This window comes from Gymnogyps californianus, chromosome 20 (genome assembly GCF_018139145.2).
Source record: "Gymnogyps californianus isolate 813 chromosome 20, ASM1813914v2, whole genome shotgun sequence".
Taxonomy (NCBI): domain Eukaryota; kingdom Metazoa; phylum Chordata; class Aves; order Accipitriformes; family Cathartidae; genus Gymnogyps; species Gymnogyps californianus.
In genome coordinates, this window is record NC_059490.1 from 11,567,188 (window position 1) to 11,594,660 (window position 27,473).

Consider the following 27,473-nt stretch of genomic DNA (forward strand, 5'->3'; position numbering starts at 1 on the left):
GCCGCGGCCCGGGGAGGGAGTTCGGTCCGCTCCCGCCGCCCCCCCGCTTCCCTCCCTCCTTCCCTCCCTCCTTCCGCGCTCGGTACTCGCGGGGATTCGGCGCAGAGGGGGCCCCGCTCTGCCTGAGGCGAGCGGAGAGGAGAGGTGCCGCCGAGGCCCAGTCAGCCCTGGTCGCAGCGGCGGTTGGGCCGGCTCCTGAGGTGTCCCTCATCCCCAGGCGGGGAGCAGCCCAGCGCCTCGCCGGGCGGCAGGCTGGGCCTCTTGTCAGCAGCCCGGGAGGTGCTGTAATGGAGGGTTTCCCACTTGCCGGCGTGGCGCAGCCCCGCGGGGTCCGCCTCCAGCCCGGCAGCGTGGCGAGCTCCTGCCCTGTCCCAGCCGCCCGGCCCGTCTGGTCGCGGCGCTTTGCCCCGAGGCTCCTGCGAGGTGGCGAGCTGCCTCCTCTCTTACTGGCAGGACCTGCTGTGTCTTCTGCTTCGGCCAGTCCTTGGGTATCTGATTCACCTCTTCAAAGGGCTAGGAATGGCTCTTTGCCTCTCTTTCCTCTCATAGTCCTTAAAGGCTGCATCTGAGCACCCTCATCCGCTCCAACTGCTCAACCGCGTTCTCTGCTGGGATCGTCAGGCTCATCTCAGCCCCGGAGCCAAAGCACTTGATTGTCTCCTAACGCAGCCAGACACTGCCAGCTTCCACCATGCAGTTCAAACGAGTAAACAGAGATGAACCTGTGCTTTGTACAAAGTTTTAGACAAATGCTGCAAATGCTTAGCTGATGACGAAACGTTAGACAGTAAGCAAATGTATTCGCTAGCAGCTACAGCACTGCGGGATTGGAGCTGCTGTCTGCCAAGGCTGAACCAGAATGAGAAATGAAAATCTGTGTTTGGCCAAGGTTACTGCTTGGCTGCAGTAGCACAAAGTTGGAATTAGTGGAGACTTTTGTTTTCATTTTATCGTTAAATACTTGCGACGTTTCCCCCCAGAGCTTTTTGCATCCTTAAAGAAAATACGGTGTGTAAATGATTTCTGTGTCCCAAGGAATCTCTGAGGCTTTGGCGGGGGGGATACACAGTAGAAAAGCGTGGCTTGTCGTTGCTGGCGCTGGAGCGCTCTGGGGCGTAGGGGCTTGTTTGACAGTAGCTTTCAGGACAGCTCTGGGCAAGTCACTTGGAGGAGGCTGTGGGAAATAGTTGTAGTTATTCTAAGGAGCTTGGGAGTTTGCACAGCAGACTGGTATGAAAGAGGAAAAGGATACGGAGTGTGGCTGGAGCAATCTGAGAAGCAGCCGTGCCTTGGGAAAAGTTCTGCGCTGACCTTTATGGGGGATCGTTGTTAATTTCTGTGTTAATAACACTGTAACACCCGGGAGGGGAGGAGTTTGGCTTCCACTGTGGGTCTGTGTGGGAAGAGCAGTTCGGGAGTGGTGTATCCTCTCTCCAAATAATCCAGCACAGTTGCACGGAGAGGCACGGCCTCACAGGAGTCAGCTTTTTCTGGGTGCTTCTCCTTCCTGTGCAGCCTGGCACTGTATTGGCCTCTGCTGCAAATCAGAGGGCACCTGCTGCGTCTGGGCGCTGGGCTGGCCCCGGGACACTGCTGTACCCGCACTTTTTCAGGATTTGGTTCTGCGTTGTGTGCAACAAAGAGGAAACTGTTCTTGGTTTGTCACTGGACCTGTCTTTGTGGTAACAGATGGCTCTGGATTTCCCAGTGGAACAACTTAGGCTGCTTTTTTATCTTTTGGAAACTCAGAAGCAAAGTCAGAGGGAAGAAATAGGCCAGGGAGAGATGGCTGATGCAAGCGTGCTTTGGGGCAAGAAAAGGCAGCAGGGAACAGCACAGCAAGAAGTGAGACTACAGACCAGAGTAATTCCTGGTGGTAACCAGCGGGAGCTGTAGAAGTGTAGGAAAGCATCAGTCTCCTCGCTCCTGTGAAAGCCTGATCTTCCTTTTCATCTAGGTGTAACAGATTACTCCAAAATTAGCCTCCTTCCTTTTTCTGGTAACCAAGCCTGTCTTTCTGCAGAGCCTTTTCTGTTCCTATGAGCTTGCTGGGCTGTAACCAGCATGCTCTATGCTGTGTAATGATGCAGGAAATCTTCTGTTGTAAACACCTTACCAGCGGGACACCAGGGTAGCTTTATTGGCCTAACTAACCAGGCTAGCTGGAGTTAAACCTGCTCAGTTGTTTATTTACACATGTATGCAGCAAGCAGTTAGTACATTAGAGAGTGTAAATGAGTAACTTAGAAAAATCACAGAATTGTGTTTGAGCAGGATTGTCCTTCCTAAACTGCTAATTTGTTTAAGTATTTTTCTGTGAACAGTTCTTGATTTGCCTCAGTCTTTTTGTTTAGAGCAGTCAGAAATTAGTAATAAATATCTGCTTAAAGACTACAAATCGCGCCACACATGAAGCGGAAAAAATACAACAATGCTCAGACTTTGCTCCTTTAATGTCTTTAGTCTGAAGATCTCAGAAGTTTGTCTATTAAGAATTCCACCAGCTGATGGCCATCCTTGACTGTTACAGTTGGGCAATTCAGGCGTTTATGATGCCTGATTGTAAGATGTTGAAGAGGTTTGTCCGAGGTCACAAGGACAGCCTATGTCAGACACACATGGTGACCATAAACATTTTCAGCTCTCAGGACAAAACCGGTATCTTGTTCTGTGTGCAGTGCATAGCTGAGCTCTTATAGCAGTCAAAGTCCATAAGCTTTGCTATGGTGAAAAGAAAAATGTATTCTATTGAGTAATAATAAAATTATACTGATGTCAAATAAAACAAACACTGCTAACAGAACGATTAACTGCTTCCGTGTCTGACAAGTCACGTTCTTCTTACAGAAACAGTTCATGTCTCTGAATTTTTCATGAGCGGGAAACAGCTTTCTAGCCTGCTAGTTTAATTGTCATGATGATTTAAAAAGCAAACAAATGTTCCCGGCAACAAAAATTGGCGCCATACAAAGTAAAAGGATTACTGAAAACGAGAAAAGAACAGGTAAGGCATGTCAGCATCCTCGAGGCCAATTTATTCTTCTTTGTTGTAAATTAGAGGTGTACCCATTAACATCTCAAACAGAACTGGAAAATGAAGGCCAGCAGAGATGTACTTGCTGAATGGCTTTGCAGGGTATCTGACCCAGCCCGCAGAGTGCTGCAGCAGGTTCCTTGCGCTCAGCGCGAGCCTGGTTTCATCTGTCTGTAACTGCTCTCTTCTGTCACTTTTGTCAGCAGCAAGGGGCGCGTCGTTGTGCCAAGCGCTGCCGTGCTTCTGGCGTCCCGCTCCGCAGCCGCGGCGGAGCCCTCCTCTCCCAACAGCAAGTAGAGAGCTGCGCTGGGCGAGAGGCTGCGTCGCTCCTGAGAGCCGTGCCTGCCTCCGTGCGGGGCTTCCTCAGAGCAGCGCAGCTATGTCTGCACTGCAGCTGATGCAGGGAGTAGCAGTAATTTTTCCCTCTTTCAGGAACTGCGTGAGACCAGGAGTTAAAAACAAGGACGGGCCTGGCTGGAGGGAGAGCGGAGGAGGATCAGCCTGGGAGAACAAGATCCAGTGCAGCCTTCAGAAGGACAGAGTACACAGAGCTGGCGATGGCCTCTTCTCCCCTTTCCGCGAGCATCTCTTCATGTGAGTAATTCAGCATAGAGCAGGATGCAGCAGCACAGAGGCAGCCTTTGCTCTTTGATCCCTACTGCATGGAGACTTAGATGCTACGTGTTTTGGGCAAATGCAGAAATTCCTTCCCTTGTTTTGTTGTGCTGCCTCAACCACCCCAGTGGCCTCGCTTGTGTTTGTACTGCGGGGCCTTTAAGCCTTTGTATGTTTTGCACTGCTCTGAACCAGCCTCTCTGGCTCAGAGCCGCCGTTTCTGCACTGTCGCTGGCCCATGTTCAGTCATGCCTCTTCATAGGCAGTTGGGTGGGTCTCTCTCACGCTACGCAGAACTTTTCATTGCACCCTCTTTGCATGTGCTACCACCGCAAGGAGAGCTGAAAGCCTCCTCTCTTACTTGCCTGATGCTGCACTAAATGCGCTCCAGGCCTCTCAAATGAGCACGGCTGTCTGGCAGCGAGCTCCAGGAGGGGCAGGGGGCAGTTAGCACAGGGAAAGGGAATCACCAAGAAAGGGGGAAAAAACCGTGGCTGATACTGCAAGGAGCTGGGGAGCACAGCCAGCACGTGGAGGAACTTCATAGAAAGCAAGTAAGGGCAAAGGGAATGGGGCCCAGAACAGGTGAGGCTGAGGCACCCGCTGCCCCCCCGCCTGGCGTCGTATAACTTAAACCTAAGTAGCCTCAGGAAGCAGAGTTGATAAGCTAGAGCTTGGAAAACTCACTCCCAGTCAGGCCTGTCCCTGATCCACCTCTTGGGGACCCGGCCATTTCATTTTCCTGTGTCTTCACAGGCTGTGGAGGAGGTCTGGATGGCCAGTTCTTCTTCAGGTTGTGCAATGTGTTCTATTGAGCGCCCGGATCTCCTGGGCAGACCTCGTTCTCCAAGTACGCTAACTGGGGGTAGAAGCCGCGGAACAGATATTTCTAGTTTTTCTGAAGGACAGTATACTATGAGAAAAAAAAATTAAAATACAATTTACTAGTTCAGTGGGATTTTCTTGAACATATAGTTAGTTACTCATCGCTATTTATAGCACTATCATTTGAATATCCCTACAGATGCAGTCATCAGACTTTTTTTTCATTACTGCTTTGAAGAACAAACCCGTACTTGTTTTAACAAGTCCCATCACGGAAGATGTTATTCTACGCTCTCCACCCACACAGCCCTGGGATTTATTTTCATTTGAGAGCTTGTTAAACATAGCAGCAGTCAGCTGAAGAAACCAGTGTTCCAGGACACAAAGGATTCACACCTATAAATCAGGAACTTTAGCAGTGGGAAAGGACCATCGTTGCTTTGAAATGGAACGGTCAGTAGCACTCTTCATAGCTACAAGAGGTTGGCTTTAGTTTTTGGTTGTGTGTTCTCTGTTCACACCCAGTGACTAATCACATTGTATCTATTTAGGTTCATGTGTTCTCTGTCCACCTTTCCTATAGATAGGCCTAGGGGGAGGGTAGAAAAATAAAAAGCATTTGACAATGGCTGAAGTGACCAACTTGCAGTAGAATTCAATCCTGTGGTAGGATGCAAGGGACCAGATTTCACCCCATCTCATCCATGTGGGTGTTTGTGTCGCTGCAGCAGCACTTAACCCATGACCGCGTGCGGTCACCTTCACAGATGGCCCCAAGCCATGCCGGGGTCAGCCAGCTGCAGCAAAGAGCAGGACATGCTTCTCTCCCCTCGCCCTCGCAGCGGCTCGCTGCTGCACACAGGACAGCTATTTCCCTTAGCACCTGATGCATTTTCTTAAGCCAGTGGCTCACAGCTGTGAAGCAGGCCGAGATGAGGCTCAGCCTAGCAGTGACGTTGACATTCAGAGGCACCGAATTCATCACGAGGTTCGCACCACGGTTTCCCCCCGAGGCAGCGTCCCACCAGCCTCGGGAAAGGGCTTTTAATTTTAATGTTTGTGCACGTTTCTTTGCAGTTTTTCAGTGTGCTTAAGAAAGTGTCTATTAAGGGAGACATTACAAGTTTAGTATGAAACTTCTGGGATATCTGAAACGTGAATATTGTGAAGACTTGTTATTCCAGTCAGAGGTATTTGGAAATATTTATGCCAGTCAGAGAGACAGCTTAATATTTAGGAATTAGCCACTCACATTCTGGGTCAGCCCGTGAATAACAACTTCCTTTCTCTTCTGCCTTGTACAGTTTTGCCCTACTGGACTCTAGAACAGAATTTATACCCCTGCATCAAGAAAGTTCTGAATTTTTTACTTTGCTTATTTTTTGCCTTTGTAAAATATTTTAGCAGCATCAGCTGGGCAGGGATGTTGAAGCTATTTCCTGAGACAGAACTGCTTGCTCCAAGGGTGCATTTTTTTTCCCTAAATATAGTTTTTCCAACTGCATAAAGACATAACTAAAATAAAATTCTTTCTCCTTTCATTCCCTCACTGTGGCTACAGTGTATTTTGTGATCTCAAGTAGCAGGGAAGCTCAACTGTCCAAAAGAGGAACTTCAAAAATGTTTTTAGCAGCAGTGATTGAGTCTGTGGTGTTCAGGAAACATCTCCTGCGCGGCTCCCCGCTCCAGCCAGTGCTGCTATTTCTGATTTAGGATTAATCAGCGTTTCCTCTAAGGTAAAGAAAACGTGCTCCTGCAATTTAACAATTCAGAAACTGCGGCTCTTCCATTCATGCAATCCCTACTGGCAAGAGGAGCAGGGCAGTGAGTCACCTGGTCCATAGGCCCGCACGTCCGTCTGTCTGTCTGCAACTGAGCCGGCCTCATGGTATGTTTAGTATATGTACTTATTAGTACAATAAGATGTCTCAGAAGAAGTCAACGCAGTCACGCTTTAATGTGTTTTTACATCCTTTTACGATTCACAAAGCCAGAATATAAGTACTTATACATTTTTAATAGGAAAGTAATATATTCCCCTAAAAGAAAAATAGATTTGATTAATTATTTGTCATAAAAGTTGCCTGACAGTTGAAACTTCAAGCTTCTAAGCTAGAAAAGCTCAAATAGACAAATTATACTGAAATGTTCTTTAAAGACCAAGCAGCTGTTTTATTAAAATATTAAATTTACATTTTAAAAAGAAATATTCTGATTTATTATTCAATTATGATAATCTTATTGAAGTGACACGAAATTCATGACAATGGGCTTTATTCTGTCCTCAGTTATCCACCGGCAATCAGTTTTGCCATTATTTAGAACTGTGCAAGATCACACACGCAGAGAAGCACCGTTCTGGAAAGACAAATCCGAGACACTGGATTTCGACTCGATTCTAAGTTTCCCCAGAGCAAGCGGGTGTTCAGGTCTGGGACCAGGGCTGGATCCAGCGCCCGCTGCGATGCCGCCCTCCGTTCAGACCCAGAGAACCCATCCACATCTCACTGTCATGAGAAACAGAGAAAGGATGTCGGAATCCACCAACCTCGTCCCGCAGCACAAGTGAATGACCTTCGAACAACGTGAAGCAGGTTGAATTTACATTTTACTTCAAAAAAAACAAAAAAAAAAAAGAAAAGAAAAAGGGAAAGTACATACATGAGGGGAAAATGGGGTGAACAACACTTATCTGAAACCAGGTTTCTACCATTTTTACCTACAGTTACCAACTGCGCTTGAATCGGCAGGGCTCTTGCCAGCTGTCGCACACTTGCTTACAATACGGACAGGACTGTGGGTCAAGGAAACATTTTCAAAGTTGAGGCCCAAATGGAAATAGTAAGATATCATACACAGTGTAAGTTTATAGTACACAGCATTTTTTTTTTTAAATGACGTAACGCAACAGCAGGAAGGAGTAGTAGTAGTTAACAGTTACTAACACTAGAATAATCAAATTTGTATGTTATACATATACAGCAACTAACTGCTTTACAAAAAAAGCAAAATAATACAATATATTGTCACATGTATTTACAGTGTAGTAAATATACTTTTCTGTCAAATTTTACACAAAAACTATTTACAGGTGAATATACTGCATTAAAAAAAAAATTGTGGGACCAACACTAAAAGTGACTTTCTGTGGTAGGTTTGTTGCATAACAATAAGACGTGCTTCATTACACTTGAAAAAAACTAACCTTAGAATGAAACAGAAAAAGCCCTAAAACCTACAACCCAGTTAGGAATAGAGCACTGGAACGCGCCCAGGTGCTCAGTCCACGATACTTATTGGAAATGTTTCCTGTTCCTGGAAACCTCATGCACATTAAAGCAGAAACATTGGCATAATTAACAGGTAGGTTATGCACTATCCAAATACTACCGAGTTATCTTTAAGTCAGGGAAAATACAAACACAAACAAAATGTTGATCGTCTTTACAGTACTGAACTGTAGTTAGTGCGTAATGGATAACATGTTCTAAAACAGGGGTGTCAAACATACAGTCCCCAGGACGTAGTTACATGGTCCGCATGTTAAAATCGGATTTTTCTCAATCTTAAGTTTTCACTTCGAAGTACACAGACTCCACGGCTGCAGCACCAGCCCTCAGGGAGCGACTCGAGCAGCCCTCGCAGCAGCGACTGCCCGGTCGCCGGCAGCCTGCCCGCCCCAGCCACTGGCAGGTCGGAGCTCCCAGACCTCTCTCCCGCTAATTAGGTCAGGTTTCAGGCCCACAGCGTCACCAGCAACGACCTGCTGATCGCTAGGAGCGTAAGCGCGGTAACGGGGTGAGGAGAGAACGGAAGCAGGCCGGACTGGGAACGGAGAGCGGCGCTCACGGGGACGAAACGGAGCAGGATGGAGAATATTCCAAACGGGAAAAGAGAACAAATAAAGGAGGATGTGAGAAAGAAAACAAAAAGGCAAAGTAACAGCAGCAGCTGTTACAGGGAGCAGGCTCCGTGACGAAAGTGACAGTAAGGCACTGAACAACGAATTACTAATAGAAGTTCAAGCGTTCCAGAAAGGCCGTGGTTTCCCCCCTGATCTAAGCGCAAGCTTCCCAACTGCTGGTACCGGGAGAGAACGTTCCTGTGTGTCGGGCACACGTGATCCTGAATTAAACCTTGGCCGCCAACTGTCACGACTCCCAGCTTCAGCCCCCACTACCTAACGTGTTTGACACCCCTGCTCTAAGAAAGTTCAGGTCCTCTCACTGAACCACGCAGTGAAAACATTAAATGACTCCCCCTCTTTCCAGGAAATAGAATAAATTTAATTTGGTTGTCTTACTTTAAGACGACACCCGTTTTTTTCAGCTGGGACTGAGAGCCTGGAGTAGTTCTAGGTCTCACACGAAAGGTAGTTTTAATCACTGTCCACTTTGATTTCACACTATATGTATTTCAAAGAATGCGCTAATTCTAATTTAGGGACACTTTTTTTTATATAGGCAACGCAAACTATTGAGAGAGTTGCTCTCCAGTGCACCCAGTCCAAACAAGACGGATTTGGTAGTTCATCTGGAATTACTCGTTCTGTTTAAAGAAAATCTGCTCCTAGGAAAACCAACTGAAAACGACGTCTTTCTAACAGCAGATTGCCTTTACAGGAGATTCTTTTTTCCTCCTAGCTACAAATCTTCAGGCTTCTACAATTCATTGTCGTCAGCGAAACGGAAAGGGCGGGAATGAGCTTGATTCAGTATGAGCAAGTGCAAACCGGCAGCGATGCGGAAGGTGGCTCTTAGCGATCTGCTGTATGAGATGAGAACGGTTTTTACATCGGCGACTCCCGACGTTTCACACGCACAGCAGCGCAGGGCCTGGCACCAGTCACTGCTCTATTCCTACGTTCAGTCCTAGCCTCACAATCCCTTTCATAGTTCTGTATCGGTTCCGTAACCACATTTCTACTGCAGCTCCTACGCGACCAAGAATAAAAAAGTTTGGTTAATTGCATGAGTCGTCGTCTTTTCCAACGTGTCTATTTCGAGACTGCTAATTCTAAGTTTTCCTCTTGTTTTGGCAAACTATTTGCATATTAAGTTTGTGTTCATAGTTTTTCCAGGACTGTAAACAAATTAAAGAAATTAAATTGTTATTTTATGAATCAATACAATAAAGGTATTTTTATTTACATAAATGTTACATTGTTACTGTGTGGATACATGTGAATTATGTGCTATATCAATAAAATCTGAACACTTAATTGTACCATTCTCTAATAATTTAGCTGTGGAGTTTGATTTACTGAAAGCCACTAACAAAATTGCACTAGAGGATTTTATTTTATATAGTGGATATACGTTTTTTCCCTTTAAAGCCACTTACAGGTTGTTAATTTCTAACGTACAACAGGGATCTGAAACCGGGAAGTTTAACTGTTCTTCAGCAGGAGACACACGTGGCCCTCCAGTGAGCACCCAGGTGACAGGCCCTTTTGTCAGAATTTCTGCTCGCCTCCGAGATCGAACGCCCTGCACGTTTGCAGTCCGTGCAGGCAGCGCCTGCAGCACCCAGCGCCTGCAGCACCCAGCGCCTGCAGCACCCAGCGCCTGCAGCACCCAGCGCCGCACCTTTACACGTCATCAACATAGCAGCACGTTATCACAGTCGTCCATCGCTGAGACACGACTGTAGCTGACCAGTCTTTCACAGTGACAGCAGCTTCAGTTTTGTGGAACCCCCACGTACGAACCCTCACAAACTAAAACCCCTCGAAGGTTCCGCACGGCAGGTTTGACTGCAGATGTCTGTACTGATCCCAGGAATTGCACTGCAAACATTCAAACGTAACCTGGATTTGACACAGTGTCAGTTATTTTTCAATTCGTGTACCTTAAGCAAACATTGCTGTTTTTCTACCGCTGCTTGGGCAGCACAAAAGCAGCTTTGCCAAACGCAATCTCCCAGAGCTGGAAGCTAATTCATCAAATTTTCCCCTCCATACCCCACTGGTTATTCTGCCAGGAATTTCTCGAAGGTGCATATTGTTGGGAAGGGCAAAACTAAAGTGAATGCTAAATGGAAGAAAGAAGCAATAAATTTTCAACACCGCTACAATGACAGCACAAGAGTCAGTTCTCGATGATTTTCTTTCCACTATACAACCTTTTTAGTGCAGTTAAAGTACAGCAAAAAAAAAAAAACCCTTTTGCTTTGGAAAAAAGCCAGTTTGTCCAGTCTGGTCCATATACAGTCCAAGTATGTGAAGCTACGGTCTGGGGAATGAAAGAGACTTGGGCAGCCTCCTTGTCCTCTCAAATTTATTGCTAATCACTAGAAATTTAATCTAATTAACCACTTCTGGTTAAGCTCATTGTACTGCGGCTATCGTAAGTTTCCTTTAAGTATGGTAAAAAAAAGTCCACAGCTAAAAATCTTACAGGTTTGAATTAAAACCAGGATTACAGTAACTTCCCCCGGCTCACAAAGCCACTACCTTGAAAAGTGTGCAAACAGGATTACGGATCAACACTTTCCTTTAGAGACGAAACAAACAAGGCAGGTAACAGAAGCAAGGTGGAACTGTCTATGGGAAATGGCTTTCGTATTTGGACAAGATACGGCTCTGCAGTGTTAGAGAACTCCACACCTCCTTCGGCTACACAGTCCGTCAGGATCTGTATGAGCGGTTCTGAAACACTGGCTTAAATCAGAAACAGAGGGAAAGAAATGAAGGCATTAAAATTCAGGCAATGTTTCAAGAGTTGATCATCTGGCAACACGGCTGACAGCATGGGAACTTTAAAAATTAAGTGCAGCATCACAACGGGTGGAGGGCCCTTTGCGAGAGGCCCGCGGGTGTCAGTCAGTTTCCAAAAGAAAAAAAAAAAGAAAAAAAAAGGGAAAAAAAGAAATAATCACACAATCTTTTTGATGCTGTGACGTTTGAAACTGCCAGCACTTCGCTGCTTTTGCACTTGGCTTGCGGAGCCGTGGCGCATCCTCCCGCTGTTGGAGTGTCCGGCGGTGGGCGAGAGCTCCACGTTCTCCTTGTCGATCCCTGGGGAAACACAAGGACCGAGGTTAACCTCGCCGCTTTGGCCGTCCTGTAACCTCAGGCTTTACGGGCGGCTGCCGCTGCAGACGCCGGGCCCGACGCGGGACAACGGCGGCAAAAAATCCACGGCGCTCCTCGGGCTGGGGCCGGGGCCAGGCGGCGAGCGAGGACTTAACCGAAGTCTAGTTCGGTGAGGGATTTGTGGCAGAAGAAAGGAAGCAAAAGAAAACAAGCGATGCAAAGGCAATCGCTCAGCATCCCCCCCGGGGGCAGACCCAGCCCCAAGATGGCTAACCGCCCCAAGGCCTCCCTCTCCCCATCGCCGAGCAGCACGCTGTCTGGCACGGAATCGCCCTTTGGAGAGCCGGGGTCACCTGCCCGCCCGGGCCCCCTCCAGCCTGCCGCCCGTCCCCGCCGATTCAGCGGGGGGCTGCGGGCGGAGGAGAGCAGGCCCTGCCCTGCGCAAGCGCTGCTCAGCCCTGCTCTGGTCACAAACCTAAACACAGCCCCATGCCAGCCGCTGTGACGGAAATCGACTGTACCCCAGCCAGGCCCGGAACGCTATTTTAGCCAGCTGTAACACAATCTTACTGTCGATGATGTCTCTCTCAAACGACGAATCTGATACAGCTATTTCATTGCAGTACTGTAGTATGAAAAATAATTTTGTCCGGATCAGAGGTATGACCCCGTGTTCGGTGAGAGCCCGGACTTTGACCAGATAAAACACCTCCACACGCTAACGCGCGATGCCTGCTCACACAGACCTACGCACTCACCTACACACAGCTTATCACACTTCAACGTGACTCGTTCAAATAATTCCCCCCCCCCTTAAAGCTGCAGACTGAATTTGCTGTTAGTTTAATCTGTCTCCAACAATAAAAGACAAAACACCTTGGCCTGGGGGCACTGCCTGATCCGTTTCTATCTATGCTGCTTCCCTACAACAACATGAAAATTGACAGGGGTACGAACTGTTCACTGAGTTCACCTAGTCAGCTCTTACAACAGAAATAGGAATTTTATTCAATATGGGAAATAGCATACATAAACGTTCCCACGGCAGATGAAGGGTTCCCCTACATCCTCAAAGCATTCGTACCAGCACCCGTACCCACTAAAGTCTTCCAAGGCCGCAAAGCCCTTTCTGGCTCTAGTTTTGAGACGACTGAGCAAATGGAAGAGTTTGACTCAAGTCTCTTCTGGCTTTTGCATTCTCTAGGAGGAAGGACTGACAGACTGTCAAATCTATGGGCTGCTTCCAGCCGCAAATCAGCGACTGCTACTGAAGAGGGAACGGCGGAGTGAGGAAGGTTCATTTCTGAACCTGCAGAATTCTGCTGCAATGGCAGAGGCTGATCCTTGCTACCAGAGAAGGTTCGCGTGTATTCAAGGACCCACCATTCCCCTCAACGCTGAATCTTGGCTCACAAATAAAGATAAAAGTACGTAACGTACAAGTCAACGTTTGGAGGACTCTGTCTCACTGCCAGGAGGAATGAAAGGCTTAGCTGGCTTATTTTGCATACAGCAGAAATAGAACTGATGCAGGCATTCACTTGAAGAGTTACGTGTCAAAGTGTAGACATCAATTATAAGGATTTAAACCCTGGCAAATTGAGAGGGGGAAAAAAAAAAAAAAATCAACAATTAACTTTTAACAAGGACAAGTAAAGAAACAGCTCAAGCAGGGTATTAGCAGGAAAGAGAACAGGTGAGTCTGGAAATCCTTACAAGAACTGCTACTGCCTAAGTTCAGCTCCACCAAAGGCAGGAGGAGGCTTATGGAGTACAAGACGAGGGCGAAACCAGACAGGCTTTATACCCAAGTGCATATATGTTTCTGAGCAGCTTTGGGTGATCCCTGCAGGACAAGGTAACTCTATCATGTTTTGCTAAAAGAATCACATCAAACCAACCTCGAAAATGAACTGCTTTAGTGTAAAATTCATGCTGACGTGCTGACCACACATGAAAGCCCTGGGTTATGAGCTGTTACTCTTAGCAGCTTTGGACACAGTAAGCTGAAGATACAAAAGCTGAGACTTCTGTTTAATGCAGACATGCTCCCAATCAATTATTACTTTTACACTGTCGCTACTATGAGTTAATCATTCCTGTAGCAATATCTCAGTGTAGCTGTCACATTATTTCTGCAACAAAATGACTATGTTCGATGCGTGTTTAGCAACACTCAACACTTACGGCACATGTGCAGCGTTGGAATGAATAGCAGGAAGGGTGTTTTTATGCAAGAGGCTAAAAGTACGCTCAGCAGCAAAAATTAGGATGTTTGACAGTGAATAAAAAGGTTAGAACAAAATCCTATTACTATAAATGACATCTCCCACAGTTATGTTTCATTCCTCTAAGAAACTGATTCTCATTAGCATTAGCAAGAATAAAGAATACACTCCACATGTCACACACGTATAGGGACAATTTCAGAACTCCAGCCAGAAGCCGGCTGCAGGCTACATCATCCTTCCTCTCCTTGTGTGGGTGTGAGCTTACAAAAACCACAAACTACGATGAGAATAGGAAGCAACCCACGGGTGTGAGCAAAAAAACCTCTTCTCCAGCTTTTTTACTTCTCCATATAGAAACAGAAATCAAAGGGTGTCGAGTACCCATTTTATTGAGCTTCTGTCTGCTGCAGTTTAGTCCAAAGAACTCCTGTCTCTTTTCTGGTGGTGTCTGAAGTTAAAGCTGACTTCCAGTGAATCTAAAGAGCTCACATGAAATAGTTCTTCATTTTAGCTTACTACCTGCAGCAGAGTAATTTCACATACCAAGCATCCACTTCTCTATTATCAAATTTACCTTGTTCTTAAGGATGTGACTTTCTTTGCCTGCTCTCTCATCATTAGCATCACACAAGAAATGCAACAGCTTAGCACTTACACTGAAGCCATTCCCGTGTCAAAAGGATCAGTAAACCACTTCTCATGCCACAAGCCCAACCCTGAAGCAGATCAAGCAGTATTTCGTGCAAATATGATGAAAGTAGAGTGTACCTTGATGAGGAAGCTGCATGAAAACTGCAGATTTAGAGCAAGGCAGAGAAGCTTCACAGACACAGAATGAAAGAAAAAACGTAAGTGAATAATGTCCATGACAAGGGGAAGGGGAGGGAAATGAGAAGAGATGACGCAGACAAAACATTTATAAACAATGATCTCGCCTAGTTGTTTCCAGGTGCAAGAAAAGAAATGTTATGTATCTCCAACTTAATATATTTGTAACCATAATAAAAAACGCACTTGGCTGAAACTGTTTCTTTGTGTGATAAAGTAACTCAGCACTGCTAAATACTTGGTTTTCTTGTTCAGTAGTTCTCAAATCAGAGTGAGTGGATGACAGATCTGCATCCCTTACTGGTCCCACAGTTGCCTTGCTGTTTCAAGAAATCCTGTGGCCCACCTTCATATTCTATAATTCTTTCACCAGTGATTTTTATCTTGGCAAACGTTAGGTCTTTCACTGCTTACTCCCTCACTCTCGTCTCTACAGTGTAAACGTGTACAGCAATGACAACGCCATCACACACCTCTAGGCACAGTTCATGAGAATGCAAAATTCACGTATGCAGCTATGGAGCTGCATAAAGTGCCAGAAGCCCAATTAAATTTTTAATACAATTAAACAGCTTAAAAAGCAAAGCATGTTTTATGCAAAGTTGCACTGGTTAACATACCAGTTTAAACTAGTGAAATTGTACGTTCATTGAAGTGGAGCAATGTAATAAACGTGGGATGAAGGAGCAAAACGGAAAGCTCCATGTTGTGACCTGGTCCACAGCTTGAGCAAGCCGGGGATCCCCTGATCAAACCCCAAGTCTTTGTATTCAAATTGCTAGAATGAAGCTGGAAACACCTATAAAGGCTGATTCTCTATAAAGATGCCTCCAGCCTGGTTACACAAAAACCATTAGTAATTGCCTGGCCTTCATATCGGTCTTTTAAAATTTAATTTCCATGCAAACCATGCACAGAGCATCACAAGTGCATTATTACAGACTCACTAGTATCCTGAATCATGTAACAAGTTCGCTAGTTCCTAACTCCATTTGTGGAGATGGGCTCTTAACCCGCGTTTGATAGAAGCCATCTGTTTGTAGAACACTTGAAAGAAATTTCTGAAGAGCTGGATTAATTCCTTCCTCTTAGCTAACAAAGGTAGAAGGAGTAGAAAGTGAGGTGGAAGGAAGGAAGACATTTACACAGCAAAATGCTTTTTTCGCTAGTAGAGGGCCTAATCCTGCATCATCACTTCGTCCTTGCAAAGAGAACTGCTGGAGTTGCTACCAATTCTACCTTCTAGATGGAAAGATGCTGCCCATAACGTACTTATTTTCACACTGACAGCAAGGTCTATTTTTTTCCCCTTTAATTTTATCCTTATCCCTGTTCTAATATCACAGATAATTCTTAGCTGTATGTTAAATAAAAAAGTTTCTATTGAATCACTTTCCTTTTCCATAATCTTGGTTGTTATCTGTACCTGCAGTCTATTAGGAGTTTTTATACAGAAATATTTCTATACACAGGATGAATTGCACGATAATATAATACAGGGGCTGCATTATATATTCATAACGTATCATGGGCACTGTAAAATGTTAAGTAAAACAGCACTCCCTAAAACTTCTTCAAACGCAACTTTTACTGGTTCTTATTACCCAAATCAAACGGGATTCCAGGACGGCACCAGTGAGTCCCTTTCAGGCCAACGCTCTGCTACGCGTTCTCAGGCAGGAATACAAAACAAGGAAACAATAGCAACAACTGTCTCCTTTAGGCTAAAAAACATGCCTAGCCTCCGTCAGCAAACTGATAATCTGGAAGACCAGATTTCTTGAACAGAGCTACGTACAGCTAAGCAGAGCTTATTTCAGGGCTAGCAGAAACCACTGAACAAGAGAGTGAGAAACAGCAGAACACCTCTGTAAACATTATACCTAAATACCAGTGGCTTCTAGCCTTCCATCAAGGTTAGAAACAAAGCAGAAATAAAAGGCTGATTGACTTCAGGGTTCAGAACTGCAATAGTTAAATCATCATTTAAGAAATATCACAGAGTATAATTTTTATGACAAAGAAGAGTAAAGAATTTCCTCAATATATGAGACACTAATCCAAAATCACTTCAGGAAGAGTCTTCATGCAGATTTCTTTGACATAAATTCCATTTTCTTCCTATATTTAATTTCCTCTAGCTTATGCTTCATCTGCTATACTGAATAATTTTTACTCCCTTTTTTCATTTTTCACCCTGAAAATCTACGCTGTTAAATTTAACCTCTGCATTTCCCTGTAATTCCCTTCTCCCCAAGCCAGGAGGAATTTAGTGTGTTTATCCATTTACCGCCTTTGATGACTGCTCTGTTCTTGAACGTCTTCATTTTATCATCAGCATATTTCTGGCAATACAATAGTCTGAACTGACCCAGTAATTCCATATGTATCTGCAGGAATACTTTTTTTCCTTCAAGGGAGAGTATGCCCTCCGTATGATGCTGCCTATATGAGCATTGGCCTTAAATCACATAGTCAACTGAAACCGAGTCAGCCCAGACACACTCTTCCCCGGCACAGTTCTGGATTATTTTTCCTAATATGTGCTACCTTGTAGTGCCCAGATAGGTATTATTCTCCCTGCAAAATATCATGATTATCTATTTATTAATTTTCAAGGCTCCACTGCTGCATATGTTCCATATCAAGATGCAGCTGTTACTCGTTCTGATGCACTTAAATGCTGTTTCCTTCATGTACAACGACTTGGAAGACAGTTTTTGTGCTGGACAAAATCCAGCAGCTGAATACCAGTGTAATAGCTTAGTAAACAGTTCAATATTCATTTGACTCAAGAATGCAACAATGTTTGATGCATAGACACATCCGAAGAGACAACGAGGCTGAGTGTTTGGCTACAAAAACAGTGAATTCAACACATTTCCCTTACCTCTGTAGTACCAGAACAGCTACTGACCTGGGGAGTGCTGGGAAGTTGCAAGCGAGGTCATGGAATTGGAAAGGTTAAGGTTAGCAGTAATGCTAAGCTGGCTCTGCACTGCGGGAGGATATGGAGATGTGGGTGTCAGGAGAGATTCTTCACTGGTTTCCTCATCAATTCCAGGCAAATATGTGTCAATCAAGGCATCAAGAAACTTCACTATGAGCTCAGCATAGTCTGGGATTTGTGTTTGCTGTGGGTGATGGGGGAGGGAAAAAAAAAAAAAACAAACCAAAACCACAGATTGGTTCTTTTCTTTCGACTTTTCTGTCAGTATGAGCTTTGCCCCAGAACTCACTCTAATATCACACTGGCTTTGCCTGAAAATTTTAAAAAGCATTTGATGTATCTGTAAAAACTGGTTTGTGGTCTTTTCCAGATTAATCTAAATGCACACATTGAAGACCACTTGTAGGCGTAATTTCAGTAGTGCGTGGAAGCACGAGGTCAGAAAAGAGGGGCCGTTTCATCCATGAGGTGAACTGCCACAGCTACCTGCACCTAACGTCATTAAAAGCATTGCCTATGCCCCCAAAGCCGAACATCCAAACGCTGCCAGCTCTGCTCATCCAGTTCTTGTTACGATGACTAGAGGGAACAAATGGCAGTACGGATGGTCAGTGCTCGATTTACTTGTTCTGTTGTAACATAAATTTTAACCTTATGGAATTACCATTCTTACCAAATTAATCCCTTACGCTGTAAGATACATGTAACGAACTAAAGACCTTCTGAATGATACTGTACATCCAAGGCCCCTTAGTGAACCTGGGAGCAGTAAAAAAGTGCATTTACACACCTGACTGCTTTTACCCAACCTTGGTAATTTGACCTTACTGAGTCTATCAAAGTATCTGATGCAGGCTCGAAAACTGTTTTAGCTATACAAGTGAGCCTTATATTACTAACTTGCTCATATAAATTCTATGACTTGTCATTTATCTGCATCTTACCTGGAGCACCAACGTGCTTTATACAGAAAATGAAGGCAAAACACTCATGAACTTATATCTAGTGTACTGCTCTTACCTTAGAAAATGGGCCAGCAAACCTCCATAACCCATTAAATCCAAAACCTGTAACGACAAATTGAATGTTACCACAAAAACACAGTTCTGAACTGACAGAAAACAACTAGAAAGTACACATAGTACATCACTTGGATTTACTTAGGCATGGAAATGAAATATTTTGATTTGGAGATGCAACGCTAAATTTTGTCCAAACCACATATAACAAAATTAAGGCATTTTAACTTGTATATGAAATACATACATTGTAAAACCATCAAAATCTCAGAACCGTCATACAAGAAATTCTTGATGATATTTTAAAAGGTGAATTTAACATGTGAATACACATCTCATTTTAAAAATTATGTCAACATTGACTTTTTCTCAACTGTCAGCTGTTTCTTATGGAGCTTCCTGGAAAGTTTTTGATTAAGGACCATAAAAAAATATTTAGGTTTTACATGTTTAAGTGTCACATGAAAGTGAGCTTGGGCACTGAAAAACAAACGTTATTCTATGGAATTTACCAATAATTAAATCAACCCCTAACTAACAAGGTTAACTTAAAACTCATCATTTATCACCACCATTCATGTTTTGTATTTCTTTAAATTGGTTAGTGGAAACAGAATACTGAGTTTCAACTTCTTTTTACACACAGATGGTGTAATACTTTTAATATTTGGTGCACAACTGCAGCAAGCAGTTTTAATATTCATGTCAGTAGAGGGTTTTTTAATATGCAAACTCTTATTTTTACTAGGATATATGAAGTTGGAGAGATGCCACACAAGACTGACTGACACTTCTATTAGGGCTGCAATTCTGAAACATTTTCAGTAGTAAATCTAACTTAAAATACAGTAGTTTTTAAAAAAAAGGAAAAATATTTACTCTGTAGATAAGAAGTTTGGTACTGGGGTGGAGACTCTTCATGGTAGACAACACTCTGAACAATCCCATGAATTGGATTCAACAAATTTGGATCCTGGCACAGCGATAAAAGGGTATTGATCTTGGAATCCAATAAATTATGCCTGAAGAAAAGAGAAGTGGCTTATTTTTTGTTCATTAAATAAAATAAATCTGCAGTTCCCAACTGACTTCAGCAAACAGCAGTTATGGTGGGATTTTCAAAATGTCAGTGATTTTAGAAGTGGAACACAATTCCTATATATGTTCAGTGAGGACTCTTATGATGTGTAATACTTTCAAAAAATTGTATTAACAATACAACCCATTAAAGCATTTACCTAGCACTTTAAATTGCAAATATTCTAATTATTTTCAACCAAAAAATTGTTCACTGGATTTGTGTACATGTCAGAGCTGGAATTTCAAAGCAGCTTTCTGAACCTGTGGGAGTACTGTCTCATTGGAGCTCCCCTGCAGTTCTCATGCTTTTTGGTTTTTTTAATGCAAATGCCAGTTACTTACAATTTAGGTTTCAATAACTCACAGAACTTGTATGTACTTTGACTATTACTTTATAAAGCCAGAAAAAGGTAGCATTATTTTTAAATCATGCTCAGGTCAGTTTTAAAAGCCTACTCATCTTAATTTCTGATAATTGGGTTTCCCTTACATATAGTGACTTCAGTGAATACTACTTTTAACAGATCTCTAGAGAAATACACCCAAAGAGTATCTTGAACTCTGCTTTAAATCAGTTTTGATATGCACTTGGGGTACTAATTAGAAAACCTGAGTCTGACTGGGGTGAAAATAATATTTAAGAGACAGTATATATTGACTTGTATAGAAAGGTACGTGAATTGCAATATTAAACTGCAATTTGATTCTCCACAGTACCAAATAAGCGATAAAGCCACGCTAAGTCACTAGAGCAGAGTAATGAGGCTGGAAGCTTTTGGAAGAAACTGATGGCTGTACAGACAGGCTCCCTAGCAACGGCGGTACAGAGTTCTCCCACGCTCTGCCAACCTGCCTGAAAATCTGATGCTGAAGAGTGCTTTTGAGGACCATCTGTAGCAGTGGTATCTAAGGATGCCTATTCTAGCAAGAACATGGTATTCATTTAACACAGGGAGAAAGGACGATTCTCAAATGGCTATGGACGTTTGTCTCGACAAGCCATGGACAGATCGCAGCTAGTAACCTACAAATGAGTAAGTACCTTGTACACACTTGTCCTGGTCCAGAGACCTTTTAAAGGAAGGGCCAAGTACAGAGTCAACATAAACAGCGTTTTAGATACTTACACAACAGGAAAGACCTTTGGGAAGACAACACTGGCTTCTGCTAAATACTCATACAGAATCCGCTGGTCAAACTCATCAGTAGTGTACTTCACTAATGTTGCCTGTCATAACGTAAAGGATTAAATTAGCATGCTTCTTATTTGAGTAGTTATAGGCTTTTGCCGTTGTTGTAGTTTAAGGTTTTAAGATTTCTGATTAGCAGAAAGCAGCATTACAAAAGATTAATTTGTGTCCTCTTTGGACATGGAATCGTTATTTTATGTGTATGTGGGAAACAATAAAACCAGTTGGTAATAGCTTCTATTTTGGCAAAAAATTTAGCTAGTCAGTTTTTCACAAGAGTGGGCAACTGAGTCTTTCTGAATTATATCAGGAATGGTAACTGTATTGGTACATCTGAAGAAAGCACTATCATATTGTACCTATATTACTAGTTAATAATTTATAAACTGAAATATGCTGGGATTCCAACAGTTTTCACTTCTTAACATTTTAAGTATAATATATTAATATCCTTTTACTATATAAAATTAGTTTGTGATAAAAATCTGCCAGGAAAAAGGGCCAATTGTTGGACATATTCTACAAAACAATACAGAAAAATGAAAATTCAGTATTTGCTCTCAAAGAGCATTTAAATACATTTATAAAAGTGATTCCTAGAAAGTTGGAAGAACGGCAACAAAAGAATAGACTTGCACATCACAGTGATTCTGATCCATATGAATTTAGAAACTGCAAGGAGCACGTATGCTTCTTTGGAAGATAAGAGAGTATCAGAAAATAACAGACAATACACAGAAAGAAAGCTTACAAGAACTGTAAGCAGCAGTGCTTGAATTTTTGGGTCAGTCAGAACTTCTTCATCTAGGAGGACATTTGACTCAGAAACAGAAACTTTTCGAAGATGTGGGTGTTGCTGCGGTGATATTCTCTGGGTTTCTGCCAGATAAAAAAGACCAACTCATCCAAAGCAAACCAAACCCAAACCAAAACAGAATTAGCTCTTGCACAACAAGTTCAAGTCATATGCAAACTTCAGAGTTCACCAGCCTTTTCATAAAGTATAAAAGCAACAACTATGCTGTAATACTAGCAGCGCTAGACCACTACATGGGATGTATTATCAAATGGTAAACAACAACCCCAATTTCCTAGTCAGTGAAATACAGGCCCAGGGGTGGTAAGTACCATATTCAGGGTCAGGCAGCAGGCTGACATCAGATACAACAGAAGAACCCTGGTCTTGCATTGCAATTGGGGATGGGGGCACAGGAAGCAGATGTGGGAGAAGATGAAGAGAGGCATTCTAGGCATTAGGTCACATTCCATCTCCTGCAGGAATTTGCAGCTAGGGCTTATTAACTTAGAAAAAGCCAAATTTTATTTATTTCATTTCACTCCTGTACGAAGTACTTTATAGCTGCCCCTTATTCTGCATCTGCAAACTGAGCAACTCTAATTCAAGCCTCAGTTGCCAGTGATATGGAAAACTGTACTCTCCAGAAGCCACTGTTAAGAAAGATATTTCTCCCTTACCTTGTAGTAACCTAGGCAAATAAACATTGAATTTAGAAATAATCCTTTGTATATATATACAAAGCATTTATAATTAGTATTATTCTTAAAATGTTAGTCCTGTTTCTCACCCATTTCATAATCATTTTCGGCTACTCTCCTCATTTTGGGAGGCGTTGTGATTCCAGATTCCATGTCTTGCCTTTTAGGAGCCTTTGTGTCCGATATCAAATGGTCAAAACTTTTCCTTGTACCTAAAAACAATTTATCAGGCAATTAAAAACATTAAACCTAAATCCATATTCTAACTTTTTCTGATCTTCTGGCCAAGCTACTCTCCTATCTACAACGTATTGATAGGAATCTGGGGACATTTTCACCATTTTCAGGGATGGTAGAGAAAATACGATCACACCATGCCGCTCTCCATCACAGTTTCCAAAATGCTTCACAATACATATGAGGAAAGCATGCAATTTATTCAAATATGTGAGCTGTGGGCATGCTATGGTTTCCTGGTCAACACATCACATCGAATAAACATGCCAAAATGTGATTACTGAAAAGGAAGCAGTAATAGGACTGTAATGAAAGAAATGCCCCTCTTCTTCCACATATACCGTAGAACGCAAAAGGGTACCCACAAGTTATGCAAAGCAACTCATCTTGTTTCTCTGATATTAAGACTTTGCTTGTAAACATGATGCACTGAAAAGCCATGAATAAAAATCAGATTGCTTACAAAACATCTAAAATGTTTTGGGACCATCTCTTCTAGCATAAGAGTATTCAATATAGTAGCTAAGCTAAGGTATTCAGCTTCTTGGTTTTGTTGAAAGAGGGCTGGTGGCAGAAAATTGGCACTATGAATCTTTAGTATCTGGATTATCTTTTTTTCTTCCTTTTTTTCCCCTTTTTTCTCCACTTCAACACGCGCATTTTGAGTGTCACTCTTGCTTCCCTCCCTTTGTGATCAAAAGAACTGAGTTAGTCCTCTAACTGCACAGTGTTCTGTAATTTCTATTTTGTAGAAACTGCATATATTCCTCTGAATCAGGAATAAGCACTTAAAGTCAGAACAAATACAAGTATAATTTTTCTCCAGTAACACTTCCTGGGGTATTCTGTAGACAAATTAGTAAATGAGTTATCTTAATAACCTAGAAGCTTTTTAGTGTTCGCTTGTGAAGGCTGCCCCATATCCAAACTCATGGATTTTCGTGTTCGAGGGCTTATCTGTCCCACTGTCGGGTAACTGGCAGCCAGATGTCTGTCTGACCCCTTTGGTGATGACCATGGTTGATTTTCCTTTAGTGTCCTGAAAGTGCAGAGAAATTAAATTAAGAAAATCTTTAAAACTGTGCACATTTAGGCATAAATTTTTCAGCTAGCCAAACTATCCTTTATTAAACTCATCCTTCCTAACAGGTTAATCTCCCAAAAACACATATTAAGAAATAGTAATTACTTTGCTTGCAAAAATGTCTGAGCTAGTGAAAACTAACAATCTGATATAAATGTAATGCTGAAGAGATAAAAAGTAAAGCAATGAAAAGAACACAAGCAAATCAGCCTATGAGGCAAGATGAAAGATACTTAATAATCAGCTGCTCCATACTGGATGCTAAAAAGAGAGAGATTGAGTAAAGTGCTCCCTCTTGAGAGAAACTGGCTCTCCATGTCACTTCTAGGTTGATTTCTTAGCTTATCTCTGTGGCTGCTTATAGACAGGCTATAAGGTGTCAAGATTTTCCAATGACACGGACCAAGTGATTACTTAGTACGTGCCCTGAAGCTCTTAAAAGGACAAACAAAATTTTCTTCTAAAATGTAAATGAAAAATGAGATGAAATTAGGTCTTGTAGAAAGATGTTAGCAAGAAGTTTAACAACCTCCTGAAATAGCTTTACGGATCTCAAAATTAAATCCATACGAATTCAATACCCAAATTTCTCTGTGACTCTTGATCACAGTATAAGTTGCATACTGGTCTGGAACCAACACAGAACATTAACTTAGCTTTATGAATGTGGGTTCAGTTTTCAATATACCACAGGTTACCTTTAGATAACTTACTAAAGGAAAGAGACATTGAAATTTGGATAACTTATCTAAAAGTTAGACAACCAACCTATAACTAGTGTCACTGTGATGTATGGGATATGTATCCATAGGAACATTTTCCATTGCAACGTCTGTCAACAAGAGAGACTTCCTATGTTTTAGGCTGCAGCGACTTCGAACTTCCTCAGATACTGTCAGCAAAGCTAAAAATTCAAAGAAAGCTAACGTAAGTTTTCCACAGTAGAAATACATTGAAGAATGTAAGCAATATTCCATCAATTTAAATTTTTTACTTAGTACAAAGACGACCATTGAGATGTAATTACACCTTACTGAAATGTACAGATTAAAAGTAGGTCATTTAAAAGAATTATATTCCCCATCCAGTTACAATTACATGATTTAAACATTTGCCCTCACAGGGTCACAATTTCTATCTCTAGACCACTAGAAATTTGAATGTTCTAAGGCACACACTTCAGTATTTAAACCAAGACACCTTCAGCCTCCCTGAAGTATTTTCAAAGTTGCACAGCAGGTCCTGTGCTGGCAAGCCTTCAGTCCACAAAAAGCTTTCACTGATGTACCCCAGCCTAGCCCAGGCTCTTGTCCGTCTCCAGTTATAAGTTTCCTTTATGTTGGTACAATTTTGTCAACCTAAAACCATAAGAATTCCCACAATAATCCATTCCTTTTCAGTTAGCACAAATTTAAAAGAATGTTTATTTGTTTAATTTTACCTGCTAGGTAAGCCACGCTCTGGGTGTTCACCTCAAACTTGTCACAGTTCCTATGTTTGTTAACCAGAGCTAGTAGTGTATGTAAAATCCTTACTGTTCTTGCTACAGTGGTAGGAGAAGGATGCCTGTACCCTAAGAAATGAGGTTAAGAAACCAAATATTGTATTTAATTTTTAATGCGTATTTATGAAGCATTAATATTTTGAAGATATTTATAAATATTTTTCAGCATGTTCTCAGGACACTTCATATAAAGGGTAAGGAAGCACAATGCTAACAGAAATGGCACATTCAAGACTAGTTCTTTCTGTCCCTCCGCCCAAAATCACATCATTTCAAATGTCTGTGCATATATCTATTATCTCACAAATCAGTCTTCTAAAAGAAACAGTGAGCCTAAACACAGGCAAACACACAGAGGAAGACAGCATTCTTGGAGGAAGAAGTAAAGAACTGCAGCAAATGAACCCACACATCCTGTGACAGTTAAGAATTTATATCATTAGCACAAAAGACCTTCACAGGACATGTATAAAGGAAACCCAGCAAAGTCCTTTAGTCAAAGAGCATTTAATTCTCTATCTACTCTGTAATCCAAGTTACTTCAAATCCACCACCCACTTTTTCCCCTTTATCCTTGGACTTGTTTTTATTTCTGAATTAAGAGTGTTCGTCTAAAATGAACAGCAATATGTATTCTTACCTTTCAGGAGGTGTCCCACTAGTGCAAAGTTAAAGTTGGAGTTGAAATTTAGCCCAACAAAATGATCCATCTGCTTGCAGTGCCATTCGAGGGGTCTCCTGATCTCCATGAACACCTCTTCTGGGCTCTGACCCAGAAAAAATAAAATACAAAAGTACCTCATCGAAAGTTACTCATCATATCTCAAGTTTTTTTTTAAAAAGTGACAAAACAGTAATTTTAAGAGCTACATGAAAGTATCAAACACCCTCTTGAATAGAACACATCTGTACATTTCTGTTCCAGTTTAGAACAGAATAATAAGAGCTTCACCTCTACATCTTCGTTTTACTGTTGATATTACCCAAGTGAAAAGATTTCTAATGCAAATTTCAGTTTTAGTTGCTTAACTAGTGTCCATGAGGGCAAGGAATTTTTTTTTCTTTTTTAACAGATCTAACTGCTTACATAAACTACGGGTTAGTCACAGCTGATTGCAAACAGCTTACCTTATCATTGAACACTCGAAGGCTATCCAAGGTATGCAGATTCTGTTCAAGTAGCGCTGTACCTGCCGAGTACAAGTTCACTTCATCTAGCTGCAGTACTGCCATAGCTACCCAAAAGAGGGCCTTGTGCATAGGAGAGTCCTAGAAGGAAAAAGAAAAAGCCACGATTTCACTTTCAAGTCCTTTCAAGGAAATGAAAGACAAACAGGACTGACACGTGGCTTTGTATATGCGTTACTATCCTTCTTGTAGCAGGTTCTGTCCCCAGCCACGTCCATTCCGACAAAACAGATGTTCACATGAACCCGTAGGCTTAATGCACTTAACAGGTGAACAGTAGAAAGTAAATTAGTTTCAAGCCTTTCCCCCCCCCCAAGCCATTCCTTCTCTCTTACATTCCTTCCCTTGCTCACAAAAATGTCAGATGCATATTGCCCTACACCAGACTGAACAGAAACGTGTCTTTTGTTATCAGTTTGAGAGCACACGTTGAAAATGGATTGCAACTCTGCACATATAACTGGCCAGGCAATTTCTTCTCCAAATCAAAAAAGCATGCAGGAGGAATTGGCATTCAACAAATCCTGGGTCTCTTAAGCAGCAGATTTTTCTAGGAACAAGTTTCATTTACTAACAGTAGATACATAAGGCTCTTCATTACTGGCGTACCTATTGGTATGCTGCTCAAATAATGAACTTGAAAGTAACGTACAGATGGCTAAATTAAGAGCAAATCAGGTAAGACTAACGTTTATTACAAGCCATGACCTGAAAGGCATACGTTAGCAATCATACATTTGAAAGCCAAGACTGAAAATCTTTTGGAAAGAATTAAGGCAGCCTGCGGTACGGCCTTTGCCTATACTGTTATGGCCTAGTTTGATGAAGCAGAACAGTACATTCTAAAGCATTTTTAAAGCCTTTGCACAGGTCCCACATACAAACATCTGACATATTTCCCATATGTAGTACTTTCGAGCATGAGTCATAGCAGTGAAGTGTGAACTTCAGATACCACAACACTCGCATTTTTGAGATTATACCCATAATTATAATTTTCATTTACGCAATAGGTTCTGTTTACTCTAAAAATCCAGTTGTTTACCTTATTAAGAAGAGGCTGCAGCTTGGTGAGTGCTATAACTGTAGCTTCTATTAGAACTTGGCTATTGTAATTATCAGGGCCTTTTAAACAGCTCTCAAGTCCCTTTTTGT

The 27,473-nt window shown here is 42.4% G+C and overlaps 1 protein-coding gene and 1 long non-coding RNA gene across 5 annotated transcripts in view; one reads left to right on the forward strand and one right to left on the reverse strand.

Annotated features, from left to right (window-relative positions):
• The first annotated feature begins 8 nt into the window (after nt 1–8).
• On the forward strand, nt 9–9,685 carry LOC127024410 (uncharacterized). Of its 3 annotated transcripts, none has more exons than XR_007767549.1 (4): nt 9–3,628; nt 4,674–6,362; nt 6,763–7,068; nt 7,200–9,685. It is a non-coding gene; the product is annotated as an uncharacterized LOC127024410 (long non-coding RNA). The 3 variants fall into 3 exon arrangements; XR_007767550.1 differs by having other exon boundaries at nt 4,674–4,927; nt 5,779–6,362; nt 6,763–9,682; XR_007767548.1 differs by having other exon boundaries at nt 6,763–9,684.
• NF1 (neurofibromin 1) overlaps nt 7,065–27,473 on the reverse strand; it is a 103,969-nt gene continuing 83,560 nt past the window's right edge. For both annotated transcript variants that reach the window (XM_050908968.1, XM_050908967.1), the window contains 13 exons: nt 27,364–27,465; nt 26,259–26,399; nt 25,771–25,897; nt 25,068–25,199; nt 24,395–24,530; nt 23,424–23,581; nt 22,395–22,517; nt 21,560–21,687; nt 20,746–20,846; nt 19,418–19,560; nt 18,540–18,586; nt 17,487–17,703; nt 7,065–11,492 (listed from right to left, as the gene is read on the reverse strand). In XM_050908968.1, the coding sequence (XP_050764925.1) occupies nt 11,350–11,492; nt 17,487–17,703; nt 18,540–18,586; nt 19,418–19,560; nt 20,746–20,846; nt 21,560–21,687; nt 22,395–22,517; nt 23,424–23,581; nt 24,395–24,530; nt 25,068–25,199; nt 25,771–25,897; nt 26,259–26,399; nt 27,364–27,465 (1,698 nt within the window). In that variant the 3' untranslated portion in view covers nt 7,065–11,349. The remainder of the gene's footprint in view (nt 11,493–17,486; nt 17,704–18,539; nt 18,587–19,417; nt 19,561–20,745; nt 20,847–21,559; nt 21,688–22,394; nt 22,518–23,423; nt 23,582–24,394; nt 24,531–25,067; nt 25,200–25,770; nt 25,898–26,258; nt 26,400–27,363; nt 27,466–27,473) is intronic.